This window comes from Mastigoproctus giganteus, chromosome 9 (assembly GCF_048544385.1).
Source record: "Mastigoproctus giganteus isolate SK-2022 chromosome 9, ASM4854438v1, whole genome shotgun sequence".
NCBI classification, from domain to species: Eukaryota; Metazoa; Arthropoda; class Arachnida; order Uropygi; family Thelyphonidae; genus Mastigoproctus; species Mastigoproctus giganteus.
In genome coordinates this window covers 189,949,023-189,965,541 of record NC_143583.1, presented here as the reverse complement: position 1 = coordinate 189,965,541, position 16,519 = coordinate 189,949,023, and the positions used below count along the sequence as shown (strand labels likewise).

The window sequence follows — 16,519 nt, the reverse complement described above, 5'->3', positions numbered from 1 at the left end:
CCAAACATGGGGTGCAGATCATACCTCCCTTCTTCGGTTATACAGGGCATTAATCAGATCCCGTCTCGATTATGGTGCTCCAATCTATGATTCTGCCAGAAAGAGTGCATTACGCTAGCTTGATCCTATTCAACACAATGCTTTGAGAATTGCAATTGGTGCGTTCAGAACGTCGCCAGCACATAGTCTCTACATTGATGCTCACGAGCCCCCCACTAACTTTACGCAAGAAAACATGTTACTGAAATATGCTGTCAAGATACAAAGTTGTGCCTTTCATCCCGTTCAGTCATACCTTTTGAACCCACCGTTAGAAATCCTATACAGAAACAAGCCTAGCATAGTAAAACCAGCTGGTCTTCATCTTCTTGAACTGGTGCAAGTTTGGAATATTTCCATCCATTCCGTAAAGCAAGTAGCAACATATATTCAACCACCATGGGCTCCTCTTCCAATCTGTGACACTTACCTCTGTCAATGGAGAAAGAATTCTTTGCAAGCATCAAATGTCAACCAAATTCACGCAGTTCACACTCAAAGATATACTGATTTCAACCCCAATTTATATAGATGGCTCTAAATCTAATTCAAATGTTGGAGCAGCTGCAGTGTCTCCGAATACAATTGTATCAGTTTCCCTTCCATCAGAATTTAGTATATTTTCTGCTGAATTATATGCAATCAAACTAGCTTTAGAAAATCTCTATTCTGACTGTTCCTTAAAATCTGTTATTTACACTGATTCCCTCAGCTCAATCATGTCGTCATGTAATTCCTCAGATAAAGTTCACCCTGTTCTAGATGAAATCAGAAGCTTATTACTGCAAATTAAAGAACGCAACCAACAGGTCACTTTTTGCTGGATTCCAGCACATCTGGTATTTTAGGCAATGAACTGGCTGATAAAGCTGCAAAAAATCCAACTACCTTAGATTTAACCAACATCCCTGTTCCAGCATCAGATTATGCACTAACCGTTCATGCTGCTTGCCTATCACAATGGACAGCACTCTGGCACTCTCAGACTTAAAATAAACTCTTTCAGTTTAAACAAGACCCAAAAATTTGGCGCTCCAGTGTCCGCACATCGAGACGAGAAGAAGTAGTCCTCTCGAGGGCAAGAATAGGGCATACTCATCTGACCCACCTTCATTTACTCACAGGAGATGATCCACCACAATGTACACATTGTTCTAACAATTTGACCATAAAACATATTCTTATTGGCTGCCCCTATTATAAACAAGACAGGACTTCATCCTTGATCTCACTGGTTAATCTTCATAAACCAATAACTCTTGAAAATCTGATTGGTGATAAGGCAAATATTTCTGAATTTTTTGACTTTCTCAGGCAAACTGGGCTTTTTAATTATTTCTGATTTCAGATTTTCTTCTGATTTATGGAAAAACTCATGTTTTAATATAATAAGTGAATAGGCACATTATAGCCTTAGCAGCTTATGTGCCATTAAGCCTCCATAACAACAACAACATTTTTCAATGTTAAACTTCAGTTGCCACCTCTCAGTCCATCTGCTCAACTTTTCCAGATACTGTTGCAGTAGCGTACTATCATTAACAACCCTGCCAACCTTCATATCGTCTGCAAACTTAGACATTAACCCTGATATACCTTCATTCATAAAAACAACAATGGGCCCAACACAGAACCCTGGGTGACTCCACTACTAACATTGGTCCATTAAGAGCAGTGTCCATTGATAACGGCACCTCTGTGGGCAGGAGGAGCAGTGCGTAGCACACCCTTCTTGATTAGACCGGGATTCGAGCCCATGACCACTAAATACGGAGGATGTGGAAAGGTCAGGGAATGACCACCGCACATCCAGGAGCAATATGGCCTTAGTTGCTAATACTCCTAAAAAAACAAATAACAAACCAACCATTGATAACCATTCTCTGTCTTCTCTCACTCAACCATACTTTTATCAATTTTAGCAACTTGCCCTTAATGCCATACTGCTCCAATTTGTACAGTAGCCTTCCCTGTGCCATGGTATCAAAAGCTTTCCGAAATTCCAAATACCAAGTATATGATATTAAAATTATGCTTTGCGTCCAATTCCTTTGTGACCACATCATAATATCCAATCAAAGTTGTCAGAAAAGACTTCCCCTTAACAAACCCATGCTGTATCTAAACTATAACTGCAGTCTTGTCTGTATGATCCTGCATTGCTTTCTTAACCAGTGACTCCATTGTTTTCCCTGGACTTCCCAGAGTCGAAGGAAGCTTTCATAATTAGGGCTAAGGGTTTGCTTACTTCCTTTGCTGCCTCCTTTAATATAACTGGATAGATGAAATCCACCCCAGGTGCCTTCCTTATGTTTAACTTAAACAATTTCTCCTCCACTCCCTGTTAGAGTTTGATAAATTTCTGGAATTCACCTCATTGAATAACTCATCATGTGTGAATGTATATGAAAATGCTCATTCAGTTTATCAGCTACCTGAGCATGATCATCAATAGTCGAACCATCTATGTTAAGTGGACCAAGCTGATTCATCCCTTTCCTTCTAGAGTTTACATAAGTAAAGAACTCTGCTGTCTTTCTTTGCATCCTTTGCCAAAGATTTCTCGTAATCTGCCTTCAATAAGGGAGATACACATTTCCAAAGAATCGTTGCCTTTTGTTATTACAATTACTTTTTGACAAGTTTGAAAGTCTATTTTCTGATATAAAATCCCATGAAAAAAAACAGAAGCTTTTGTGTTTGAGAACCGATTTACTTCTATGGCTGAAACTACAATCCCAGATTGTAATTTAAAATTATTGATCTTCATACCAAAATATGATACAAAAATAAGTATATAGACTGCAAAAATAAACTATTTGAATTCTACAAGGCATTCCCATCTGAACATTTTCTGCTAATAAAAGAAAATGCCATGAAAATGGATACTTTGTTCAGATCAACGTATGTTTGCAAGCAGATTTTTTTCACTCGTAAAATCAAACAAATATTTAAAAAGAAATGGAATAACAGATGAGCATTTTTTTTATGAAAACTCCAAACACAAGAGGTATTACAACCTATAGTACCGTGCATGGGCTGGAAGTTGAGAAGATGAAAGAAGATATTTGTTGACATTAGACTTGAACTTCTGTACACTGTAATTTTCAGGAAATACGTATGAAGGAAGATTGTTCCAGAAGAAGAAAATTTGGTTCTGTGAGTTTGAAGTTGGACAGTAAATGGATGTTGGTTGGTGGCAGCACTTGGTCGGACTGTTTTGAAAGAGAGAGCGGGAATTATAGAAGCCAATTCCGAAGAACAGTGCTCATGGAAGTATCTGTAGAAAAGGCACACAGCAGAAACAGTATGTCTATGAGACGGAGAGTCTCTGTTAGAGATGAGTCATCAGTTAACCTAACTGCCCTTGTCTGAATGGAATCTAAAAGCATGAGAGAGGTTTCGGAGCACCGCCCCTGATGTGGGAACAATATTCTGTGGGATTTGTACAGAGTGAACAGCTGTTTGGAAGAAAAGTAATGCCAAGAGCAAAAGAGTAAACCAAGTTTTTTTAGATGCGGAGGAAGCAATATTTGTAATGGCTTGTGTCAAGAGGGATTAGAAGTCAGGGTAATCCCATAAAGAGATATATCATCTTGCCTAATTGGAGTGTCACCAAAGATAAGCATAGGAACAGAAGAATCCTTTTTTGCGAGATAAGATAGGACTGAGTTTTAGAAGGATTGAAATCAACTAAGTTGTCTTTGCCCCACTGGAGATCAACATTTAAGGAATTGATTGCAGATATTCGAGAAGTTGAATCTGATTGAGCAGGGCAAAAAACTGGAAAGTGGGATGCAATGTGCTATCATCAGCAAAACTATGGATAGGATTTTCAGTCAATGGAAGGTCATTAATGTACAAGAGGAAAAGAACCGAACATTGGGGGGGGGACACCAGCATTAGTAGTGAAGTTAGAAGACAGAGAGCCATCTACCATCATCCTCCGTGTACGGTCAGAAAGAAAACTGGATAAATAATTACAAAGAACAGTTTGCAAACCATAAAATAGAAGCTGGTTTAGAAGATCTTTATGCCAAACAGGATTGAAGGCCTTTGAGGTGTCAAGAGCAACTGCTTGTGTTTCACCGAACTTTTCCATTGAATTTGTCCATAAATTGGTAACATGCCAGAATATCACCAGTGGATCAACACTGATGGAATCCATACTGGCGATCGTTGATCAGATGGAAGGTTTCTAGATAGTTTAAGAGTTGATGGTTAAGTGATTTCTCCATTACTTTAGAAAGAGTAGAAGTAATTGGATTGGAGGGATTTGTCACTCTTTTTATAAACTGGCTGGATATGAGCAAATTTCCAAGCAGAAGGTTGTTGTTATTTGGTTTTTAGGAGCATTAGCAACTAAGGCCATATTGCTCCGGGATATGTGGTGGTCATTCCCTGACCTTTCCGCATCCTCCATATTCGGTGGTCAAGGGCTCGAACCCCGGTCTAATCAAGAAGCATGTGCCATGACTGCTGCTCCTGCCCACCTGGCTACGGAGGCACCCCAAGCAGAAGGGAAAAAACCTTTGGAATAAGAAAGTGAATAAAGGTGGCATAGAACAGGAGTAAGTTAGCCTGTGCAGACATTGCTCCTTAAAGCTCTTCAAACAGCTAAGTTTTTCCTGATTTATTTTCTGCTTTATTAGTTTAAATTGTCATATTAACTTATTTTCTAGAGTAGCTTTATATTCCTAGTTACGATACTTAGTTTAAAGTTTAACTTAGACAGAGATTTCGTAGATATTACTTAGTATCTGTAACGGTATCAAATCCACGTGTCACAAATTGAACGAGAGGTCTTTTAACCAAATTTAGTCGATTTATTAACCAATTGTTATATCAAATTATCTTCTATAAGTAGATTATAGACCTAGTCAGGATCCTTAGTTTATTCTAAATTGAGATAGCGAGATTTCGAAGCTAATCAATACTTACGAGTCCGTAGAAATACCGTTCGTGAATTCCCGCCATTTTTACACGATAGCATAAGCTTAGTGTAGTATACTGCATAATATCATATTGTCAATTAATCAGTAAATCTATTAATCTTGATAAACTTTATTGTCAATTAAATTGTATTTTTAACTCTATAAATATATATAACGACTTAATCGTAACAAATAATTAATACATAACTATAGTGGTACACGTGATACGGAAGTTGTATAAAGGGAACACTAGATACCGAAAAAAAAAAAAAAAAAAAAAAATATATATATATATATATATATAACATAACTGTTTTGGGATATAACTTAAGGATTTAATTTTTGTTTTAAATTTTATTGAATTAAATTGGAATCATGACTCTGACCAGAGCAGCAAAGCAAAAAGCTCAAGCTAATGGGAGTGCTGTGGTTCAGGGGAGAACTGAGGGGGGCAGTTGCCCTCTGAATCACAGTCTATTAAAATGCACTGTTTGCTTGATGTTTGCGGAGCAGTCGGGTACAGGACATGATACTGCCAAGGGGGATGTCTTTGTGTGTGCACGATGTAAGGAGTGCAAGGAAATCAGGCGACAACTCAGCGTTGTTATGGGCCTTTATGAGACCTTGAAGGACAGGGTGGATGCCCTCGAAGGAAATAAATTGAGGGGCCCATCAAGCTCTCAGCTGCCCACATCAACGCCAGAGCTTGCACTTGGTCATCAGGCAACACAGGGGCAGCCCCCTAGGCAGAATGCGCTGGTCCCACAAGAACTAGTAGTTGTTGGTGACTCTATTGTCAGGGAAACGGGGAACATGCTTTGTAAAAAGGATAGGTGGAATAGGACCAGGGTATGTCTGCCAGGGGCAAAGGTTGATGACGTTGTACAGCGGATATCATCTTTTAAGGGCACAAAAGGTGATATAGTTGTACACGTTGGCACTAATGATATTAAGAGTAGGAGACCGGCGGAATTACTTAGCAAGTACAGGTCACTGTTGAAAAAAAGCCGTGAATTAGGGTTGAACTTGAAAGTGTCTGCAATTCTGCCCAGACACGATAGGAGGGAGTATATGATGAGAGCCTTGTCGATCAATTCGGCCCTGGAGGGATTGTGCAAGGCTCAAGGGGTAGAATTTTTTTCAGCCTGGACTGTACTTGTTAACAGGAGAGATTGCTTCTACAGGGATGGGATACACTTAAATAGAAAGGGTGCAAGAATTTTTGCTGATGCTGTCGAGGCAGTGTCAGGTGGGTCGGAAAACTGCTAGTTGGGGGGGATACAAGGACTAATAGATTAACAGTAGCCACTGGCAGAGGTGGAAGTGATTCTTGCACTGCTTCTATTGAAATGAGCAGAAGTCTGAAAAACAAGATGCAGGATATTTCAGAGACTGCTGGTAGTCATTGCGTTACAAGTAAACACATGGGTTGTGTTAGGGTAGCTAAGAATAGAAACAGGTGCATGTATACCTGCGTGTACACCAATGCTAGGAGTTTGGTAAATAAATTTGATGAATTTGAGGTATTGCTCAAAACATCAAAGGCAGATATTGTTGGGATATCAGAGACGTGGTGTCACACAGATATAAGTAATGCGGAACTGGAATTTGGGGAATACAATGTATATAGAAAGGATAGACAGGACAGGAGGGGAGGAGGGGTTATGCTATTAATTAAGAAACACATAAAGTCAAAGGAAGTGAAGCCAGTTGACATCGATGGACAGGGCAGTGTCGAGTCAGTTTGGTGTGACATAAGCATAGGGAAATCAAAATTGAGAGTAGGAGTGTGCTATAGGCCTAATGACTCTGATGAGTATAATAATATATTGTACAGGGAAATAGAGTGGGCCAGTAAATCAGAGAGTCTTATAATGGGGGATTTTAATTTCCCAGATATTGACTGGAATTTGTGGGTTGGTCACTCGCACACTAGCAAGGCTTTTGTGGATTTATTGGATGATTGTTTTCTACATCAGCATGTTCGTGAGGCAACAAGAGGGAGCAATACTCTTGATCTGATTATCAGTAGTGATTCTTCATGCATTAAGAACCTGCAGATAAATGAACCACTAGGTGGCAGTGATCACAGTGTGTTGAAGTGGGATTTACTCAAGGTTTTTGTTTTCGTAAAGGCGACTATGATGGTCTGAGACAGTATTTAAATTCTATACAGTGGGACCAACTGATGATGTTACCAACAGCAAACTCAAAATGGGAAGCATTCAAGGAACTAATCTTGGTGGCTACCAGGCTTTACATACCAACTAAGAAATATTGTTCAAGGTTTAGGCCTAAATGGTTGTCAGATGGACTAATGAGACATGTGGCAGAGAAGAAAAATGCATGGGATACATACAAATTAATGGGTGACATGGAAGCCTATGATAGATATAAGTTGGTCTGTAACCAAGTCACAAAGGAGATTAGGCAGGCAAAGGCAGACTACGAAAAATCCTTGGCAAAGGATGCAAAGAAAAACAGAAAGGAGTTCTTTACATACTTGAACTCGAGAAGGAAAGGGAAGAATCAGATTGGTCCACTGGATATTGATGGTTCAACAGTTGAGGATCCTGCTCAGGTGGCTAACAATCTAAACGAGTATTTTGCATCTACATTCACGCATGAGGAGTTATTCAGGAAGGAGAATGATGTAGGTAAAGTAAACATTGGCAGTGAGCTGGATGATTTTGTAATAACTGAGAGGAAAGTGGAGGAGAGATTGTTGAGGATAAACATAAAAAAGGCACCTGGGGTGGATGGGATCTATCCAGTTATATTAAAGGAGGCAGCAAAGGAAGTATGCAAACCCCTAGCCATAATTATGAGAGCTTCTTTGGACTCAGGGGAGGTACCCATAGACTGGAGATGTGCAAATGTAACCCCAATTCACAAAGTAGGATCAAAGGCTGACACAAGTAATTATAGACCTGTTAGTTTAACTTCTGTTCCAGGTAAATTAATGGAGGCACTGGTTAAAGAAGCACTGCAGGATCATCTAGACAAGAATTCAGTTATAGCTCAGACGCAGCATGGTTTTGTTAAGGGCAGGTCTTGCCTGACCAATTTGATTGGATACTATGATGTAGTCACAAAAGAACTGGATGCAGGGAATAACTTTGATATTATATATTTGGATCTTAGAAAGGCTTTTGATACTGTTGCACATGGAAGACTGCTGCACAAATTGGAGCAGTGTGGCATTGGAGGCAAATTGCTGCTATGGATAAGGGGATGGTTGAGTGGCAGAAGACAGAGAGTGGTAATCAATGGACACTGCTCAACGTGGACTAATGTTATTAGTGGAGTTCCTCAAGGTTCAGTGTTGGGTCCATTGTTGTTTTCGGTGTTTATGAATGATATTGATGATGGGATATCAAGTTTAATGTCTAAGTTTGCAGATGATACAAAGGTTGGCAGGGTCGTTAAGGACACTACTGACGCTATGCTGCTGCAACAGGATCTGGAAAGGTTGAACAGATGGGCTGAGAGGTGGCAAATGAAGTTTAACATTGACAAATGTAAAGTACTACATATGGGTAACAGTAACCCCAGAGCAATGTATCAACTCTGCGGTACTACACTGACAGTGGTGGAGAATGAAAAGGACCTGGGGGTAATTGTGCAGGCAGATATGAAGTTCTCTGAGCAGTGCAGACGAGCTGCAAGAGTAGCTCATGGTGTCTTGTCAATGATATACAGGAATTTTTCTAGCAGGGATAAGGAGGTGATCATTCCCTTGTATAAGGCAATGGTTAGGCCACATCTTGAATACTGTATACAGGTCTGGAGGCCTCATTTCAAGAAGGATGTAGAGCTGCTGGAACGGGTACAGAGAAGGGCAACAAGATTAGTAAATGGAACAAAGGGTTGATCTTACGAAGAAAGGCTTAAGTTTTGCAAATTACAGAGTCTGGAGACTAGGCACCGGCGAGGTGATCTGATAGAGGTGTATAAGGCTTTGAATGGTTTGAGCATGCTCAATGCCAATGGGATTCTTCATCTTTCTCAGAATAATCACCTCAGAGGGCATAAATTCAAATTGAGGAAGGACGGATGTCGGATAGATGTGCGGAAATTTGCCTTTGGCCAGCGGGTGGTTGGTTGGTGGAACCGACTTCTATCACTTGTTGTTGAAGTTGATAGCCTAAACAAATTTAAAGCTCAACTGGACAGGTATTTCGAATGAACGGAGGGGTGAAATGGGATAGGGTTTTTTTTTTTTTTTTTTGGCTGATGCTGAATAAGCTTGCTTTCTTGCATCATATGCCTCTACTAATGCTAATGCTAATGCTAAAGTTCAGGAGCACAGGTTTTTAGAACAAGTGGAGAAATACCATCAGGACCTGGAGCTCCATCGGGAAATACCATCTTCATTATGTGTTGAGATTGGCATCACACATTTGCAATCAAATTTTGAACAATTATTTAAAAACATCCAGCCTCAATCATCTGATTAAATGTTAAGTTTTGTCCAGTAAATGTTATTGTGTATTGCATTTAATAAAATTTTCAAATATTTCAATTTTATGTTTATCATTATATGTATTTATTCACCTTAATATTGAAAAGCAGTGATCCTTTTCAGGTTGTAAATTTTCTAAAATGAGCATTTAAAAGCAAAAGTAAAGTGTTTTTTTTTTTTAAAAAAGAAGTATTTCAAACAGAAACAAAAGTAAAGTATTAAAGAAAAAAGAAAAAAAAGTCCTATTTTTTATAATTTTAATAAAATCTAAAAAATAAATCAGACAGATTTGTTGCGCATAAAAGTGCTGCGAATTTGCATTTTTTTTATATATAGCTTGAAAAGAAAAAACGGTAACATGAAAATAGAAACTTTCTTTTATGAGAAACAAGATATAGAAAATGTGACACATTTTTTCTCAAATCGCTCTGTGCAGCCCGGGCCTGTGAAACAAATCTAACTTTGAATACGGCCCCCCATATGGGGAAAAGGTTGGACACCACTGCTCTAGATTACAAAGATCATGTTGGGGATCTGATGGTAAATTTTCCAGAACAGCTGATAGAGGTGATACCAGTAGTTCAGGTCCATGGAGTACTGACCTTGCAACTGTAGTAATGTTGTCAGGATACACAATGCTCTGCTTGTTCTTCAGATTATAACCAAAGGTAGCAGTCTCTAATATGATTCCAAAGTTCCCTTCATACATGGCTTTCTTTTTATGTTTCCACAATTGCAAGTTTTGCACTCATTTACAACACACTTTATGGGAGGGCCCAACTTTTATTTTGGTCACCTAATTTAATCCTGAAATATGCAACATATATATTTTTCACAAATGAGGTTACATCATTTGTAAAAAATATATTTGGATTGGTCAACAACCATGAATTGCCACTGTCAAAGATAGAGAATAAGAAAATCATATAAGAAGATGCTAGTTGTGGTGACTGCACAAGAAAACAACTGAATGCAAAAGAAACACTTTGCAAGTTTATACAGCTACCTGACTTATAGCCCCAACAATGTATAAACACATCTGAACATGTCAATATCTGTCAGTCACAAAGGAAGAAGCAAGTTTTTAGATGTACATTCCATGTATACATGGAATGTGCATCTAAAAACAGTCTTACTGTTTGTAAAAGAGCTGTACAAGATAGGTAAAAACAGTTTGAATTTTAAAAATTAGCACTAAAAGTACACCATAAACATTAATTTTGTAGACATCAAAATTTAATCAGATTAAAAGTGTTTGCTTGCCCTTGTTGCCTCTCTAACATGCTGGTATAGAAAGCAATCACCCAGAATGTTCTGCTACTGTGAGCCACAACATTACCCACAAGTCCCAGTCAATATCTGGAAATGCTCAATTATAAGACTGATTTGCTGGATCACTCTGTCTGCACAACTGCTTGTTATATTCACTAGTCATTTAGCTACTGTGTTCTGCTACTGTGAGCCACAACATTACCCACAAGTCCCAGTCAATATCTGGAAATGCTCAATTATAAGACTGATTTGCTGGATCACTTGGTCCTTGAGGTCCTTGAGGTTGTCACAGACATTCTCTCAGATATGCCAGACAAGCTGTTCTTGCTACCTGGGAGTCTAAAACGCTGATGGAACTGATATTCGGGTGACACTCAAGTCAAAGTGGACCCAATTTCGGCGAAGTCCGGACGGTCTATGACAGCCAAATCCTCTGCTTGCACCTTCACGATGGTGGGACTGTTAGTAATCCTGGGTATAACCTTCATGCACAAGTACATGGTGGGTGACAACCCAGGTGTGAACCAACGTAAGCAGGGGTCGAGGTGTGGCGCCCACACCACATGGAGGAATGCCACCCCTCTATGTTACCAGGCAGTACTAGGTGGTAGATGACTCTCATCAACCGGTGAAATACCACCACTTTGCTTATTGGAGGCTTGAAGTGGTGGAACCCATGTTTAGTCTCTAGAGCTAAGTTCCGGCCAACCCTTCCCTATCTCTTCCATCATGCAGTATGATTGATGATTTATGAGGTTATGATGAATGTCGTGGCGAGATCCAATATTCCTTACATTTCGAGGGTACAGCTCTAAAACGGTGTTCGCAGGCCGGCCGCTAGTTAGTACACCGGACTGAACCTATTGGTAACTCTCTAGGAAGCTTCCGGATCAGCTAGTGTATAATCTTGCTACCTCTACTCTGCCAGATAGTGACTGGAGGGAGTCCGAGTAGTGTGTATGCGGGGAGCATTGTCGAGGCCACGTTATGTCAAGGATCTGGGTATATTCTTACCACATGTACGCCATATCCAAAAATTTCATTACTTCATACAGCATGTCCCACCCACTTTTTCTTACTATTGAATACACCATGAATTGTCAAAATAATAGAGCAAGCTTATCTGCGAAAAGATCTAAACCTCCCAAGGACTTCCTAATTCATTTCACAAATATACGTGGTCTCAATTCTAATCTCAACGATGTCCATTTCCACTTGCAGTCTTCCAAACCCCATGTACTTTTTCTGACTGAATCTCAGTTATCAGTTGATTCAACTACTGCTCATCTCAGATGTCCAAATTATTTGCTGTATGATTCCTTTCGCCTCAAAGGAGGTACTTGTGCATATGTCCGTTCTGATATTCCCTGTCAGAGACTTGGCAATTTGGAATCTCCTCTCTTTGATCTTCTCTGGCTTAAAATCTCTCTACCTCATTGTGTAAAATTCATCTGTTGTCTCTACCGTTCTCCCAACTCCACTAATCACTTGGAGCTCTTTGACTTCCTCTCTTTGCAACTTGACTTTCTCCAGTCCAACTTTCCTAACAGTGAGGTAATTTTCCTTGGTGATTTTAACGTTCACAACTCCAGCTGGCTTCAGTTTTCTAGTCACACCGACCCAGCAGGTCGAGATGCTGAGGCTTTTGCAATTACTAATGACCTAGCACAGATTGTTCATTTACCTACAAGAATACCGGACAATCCTAATCATACAGCCAATACGCTTGATCTTTTTCTCACAAACAACCCTTCTAAGTACAAGGTTGAAGTGAGAGGTCCTTTAGGCACTTCAGATCACAACTTGGTGATTGCCTCTTCTCCAATGGAACCTTTATCTCATGGCTATTCCCAACCTCGTATTGTTTGGCATTACAAGAATGCAAAATGGGATGACCTGCGAGACTTCTTTTCTTCTTTTCCTTGGTCTGATTACTGTTTCAAAACTTCTGATGTCAACGTTTGCTCAGATCGTGTCAGTGAAATTATTCTTGCAGGAATGGAATCCTTTATCCCACACTCCACTTTAAAATCTCGTCCTTTATCTAAACCTTGGTTTTCCAATAAATGTGCTAAGGCTGTCCAAGAGAAGAACGTTGCATATCGCAATTGGCTTGTTTCTAATTCTTCAGTTTCATTTTCTGCCTACACCAAAGCTCGTAACAATTGTAAAGCAGTTATTAATCAGTCCAAACTAGAGTTTGAACAGGCTAAGAGTAGAAAACTTGCTTCTTGCCCTAATGGTAGCCGAGCATTCTGGTCTCTTGCCAAAGCTATTGGCCGCAACTTTTGCCCATCTCTGCTCCCACCTCTGTCCAAACCAGATGGTTCTGTTGTCACTTCAGCCAAGGATAAAGCTGACCTGCTAGCATCCCATTTTTCTTTGAGCTCATGTATTAATGATCTTGGTAAAACACCTCCCACCATTCCTAACACGCTCCATTCAATGCCTCCTGTGGTCTTCCGTCAAAAGGATATCAGAAGGATTTTGATGAATCTAGATGCTAAGAAAGCTCCAGGTCCTGATGGTATTTCTCCACTTGTTCTCAAAACCTGTGCTCCTGAACTTACTCCTATTCTTTGCCGCCTTTTTTCACTTTCTTATTCCAAAGGTGTTTTACCTTCTGCTTGGAAATTTGCTCATATCCAGCCAGTTCTTAAAAAGGGTGACAAATCCCTCCCATCCAATTATCGTCCCATTGCAATTACTTCTACTCTTTCTAAAGTAATGGAGAAATCAATTAACCGCCAACTCTTAAACTACCTAGAAACCTTCCGTCTGATCAACGATCGCCAGTATGGATTCCGTCAGTGTCGATCCACTGGTGATATTCTGGCTTATGTTACCCATTTATGGACTAATTCAATGGAAAGGTTCGGTGAAACACAAGTAGTTGCTCTTGACATCTCAAAGGCTTTTGATCGTGTTTGGCATAAAGGTCTTCTAAACAAGCTTCCATCTTATGGTTTGCCAACTGTTTTTAGTAATTGGTTATCCAGTTTTCTCTCTGATCGCTCACTGAGGGTGATGGTAGATGGCTCTCTGTCTTCTACCTTCTCCACTAATGCCGGTGTCCCCCAAGGTTCAGTTCTTTCCCCCACTCTTTTCCTCTTGTATATCAACGACCTTCTTCCATTGACTGGAAATCCTATCCATAGTTTTGCCGATGATAGCACATTGCATTCAACTTTCCATTTTGAGAAACCTTGTCCAGCTCAATCAGCTTCAAGTTCTCGAAAATCTGCTGCCAATTCCTTAAATGCCGATCTTCAGGTAATTCTCCAGTGGGGCAAAGACAACTTAGTTGATTTCAACCCTTCTAAAACTCAATCTTGTCTTATATCTCGCAAAAAGGATTCTTCTGCTCCTATGCTTATCTTTAGTGACATTCCGATTTCTAGGCAAAATGATATATCTCTTTTGGGGATTACCCTGACTTCTAATCTCTCTTGGCACAAGCACATTACAAATATTGCTTCCTCTGCATCTAAAAAACTTGGTTTTGTCTTTTGCTCTCGGCGTTACTTTTCTCCCAAACAGCTGCTCACTCTGTATAAATCGCAAATCCGCCCTGCCATGGAATATTGTTCCCACATCTGGGGTGGTGCCCCCAAAACCTCTCTCAGGCTTCTTGATTCCATTCAGAAGAGGGCAGTTAGGTTAATTAATGATTCATCTCTAACAGAGTCTCTCCACTCGCTGTCTCATAGACGCACTGTTTCTGCTGCATGCCTCTTCTACAGATACTTCCATGGGCACTGTTCTTCTGAATTGGCTTCTATAATTCCCGCTCTCTCTTTCAAAACAGTCCGAACACGTGCCGCCACCAGACAACATCCATTTACTGTCCAACTTCAAACCCACAGAACCAACTTTTCATCTTCCTCATTTATTCATTCAACTGCCGTTTTCTGGAACAACCTTCCTTCATACGTATTTCCTGAAAATTACAATCTACAGAAGTTCAAGTCCAATATCAACAAATATCTTCTTTCGTCTTCTCAACCTCCAACCCAAGCACGGTACTAAGTACTATAGGTTATAATACCTCTCGTGTTTGGGGTTTTCATAAAAAAAAAAAAAAAAAAAAAAAAAGATACTGTTGATTTTCAAATCAACAGTATCTATAATACTGTAAAGCATTTCTAAAAAAAGCAGTAGTATCATCCTGTTTTGCCAAGTTAAAGTAAGTTGAGAAAAGTTTGAAATATCAATATTTGAATTCATAAATAAAGTTTGTGGCATCAAAAATTGTTCATAAGACTGAAAGTTTATAAATCAGATGGGCATAAGTTGGAATTTCTAATTTCTCTGAACACAAAAATTCGCTTTTTCTTAAGTCTAGGCTAAAAGATATATATCTACTAAACTTGTATTTAACATAGAATCATTCTGACAAAAAAGACTTTGCCATTTAGGTAGCAGTTCAAAAACTAAAAATTTAGCTACGTACCATATGAACCTTCACAGTTAGGCTTCTACCACTCCATTATGGTCAATGTCTTGTTCTCTTGTACTACCAAGAGTTATCTCACCTGTAGAAACTTTGTTATCGTTTAGCTTTAGGAATTCTTTTAGTCTGTCCTCTTCTGTTGCAGCCTCAAAATCATTATAATCCTTAGAAAAAAACAGCAAGTTAAATTTATGACTCGTATATTAAATTATTAGATCGTATGAATCAGAGTTGTACTACTCAATATGTTCTACGTTGATAATAATATTAGTGAAATAATAAGAGGAGTTTACCTCAATATAGTGCGTAGAACACTTCCGTATGATACCCTCCAGAAATTAAAACGGAAAAAACGAAAAAAATCGACAACTTACCGGTAAATTACAGTAAAATATAAATAATTAAATAATCAATTTAAAACAATTTAAAATCAAATTAACGCAATTAAAAAAAACCTAACGAAAATATTCAAAACGATTTTCCTTCCTGAAGCTGACAACGCTTTTCGAACGTATGTCGTGATCACAGGAATGAAAATTACCGAATCGGGTTAAACCTGATTCTTAAATAGAGATTATTTGTCTTCGCGCATGCGCGTAAAGGTCCACGCATCGGAGATTAAATATGGCCGCCAAACATTGACAGAATTCTCGTGTAATTTAATTTCAACAGTTTCTGCAATTAATAGTCGCGTATAATTACATTGAACGTTAAGTATTTTGGCTTCGTTAAATAAAAAATTATGTTTTTCGTTAATGGCATGAAAGGCTAATTCTGACGCTGCTGAACGAGAAGCACGAACTGAGGCTTCATGTTGGTTTACACAAATATTAAGAGAAAATCGGGTCAAACCATGATAAGACGAGTCGCAATCACCGCAAGAAATGTATACCAGATCATTAATTTGTGTTGCGAACGCTGAAAGAACCGAGCGATTGTTCAGCATAGTGTGTAACTTCCGTATTGGCCTAGCTACAATTTTAAATTCGGTATCTTTAAAGAATCTGTTAAGCTGTTTGTGCCACTGTTCAACATATGGGACAGAAATAAAGTATTTTTTGATATTACTATTGTTGATTGGTGTAATATTTTGTATCCTATCCTTAGCTTGTACCCTAATTCGGTTTATTGTGGTAATGGAATAACCCCTGTTTAAGAATCTGCTAGTTAATATTTGTATTTCTTTCTGAGTCCAAAGCAGAATCCGTCGTTGAATATTTATAGGCATTAAGAAATTGATTAAAGATAATCGATCTTTTGTAGGTGAACGGGTGATAGCTGTTATAATGTAGAAGCATACCGGTGTTTGTAGGTTTTCGATAGATGCTAAATTATATTTTATTCGAGTCCCGGGTA

At 39.0% G+C, this 16,519-nt stretch overlaps 1 protein-coding gene across 1 annotated transcript in view; it reads right to left on the bottom strand.

Moving 5' to 3' along the window:
* Positions 1–16,519, bottom strand: part of LOC150080970 (SH3 domain-binding glutamic acid-rich protein homolog) — a 73,828-nt gene that overhangs the window by 3,712 nt on the left and 53,597 nt on the right. Inside the window, exon 3 of the mRNA XM_090381231.1 lies at positions 15,164–15,327. Coding sequence (XP_090237357.1) covers positions 15,181–15,327 — 147 coding nt within the window. The 3' untranslated portion in view covers positions 15,164–15,180. The remainder of the gene's footprint in view (positions 1–15,163; positions 15,328–16,519) is intronic.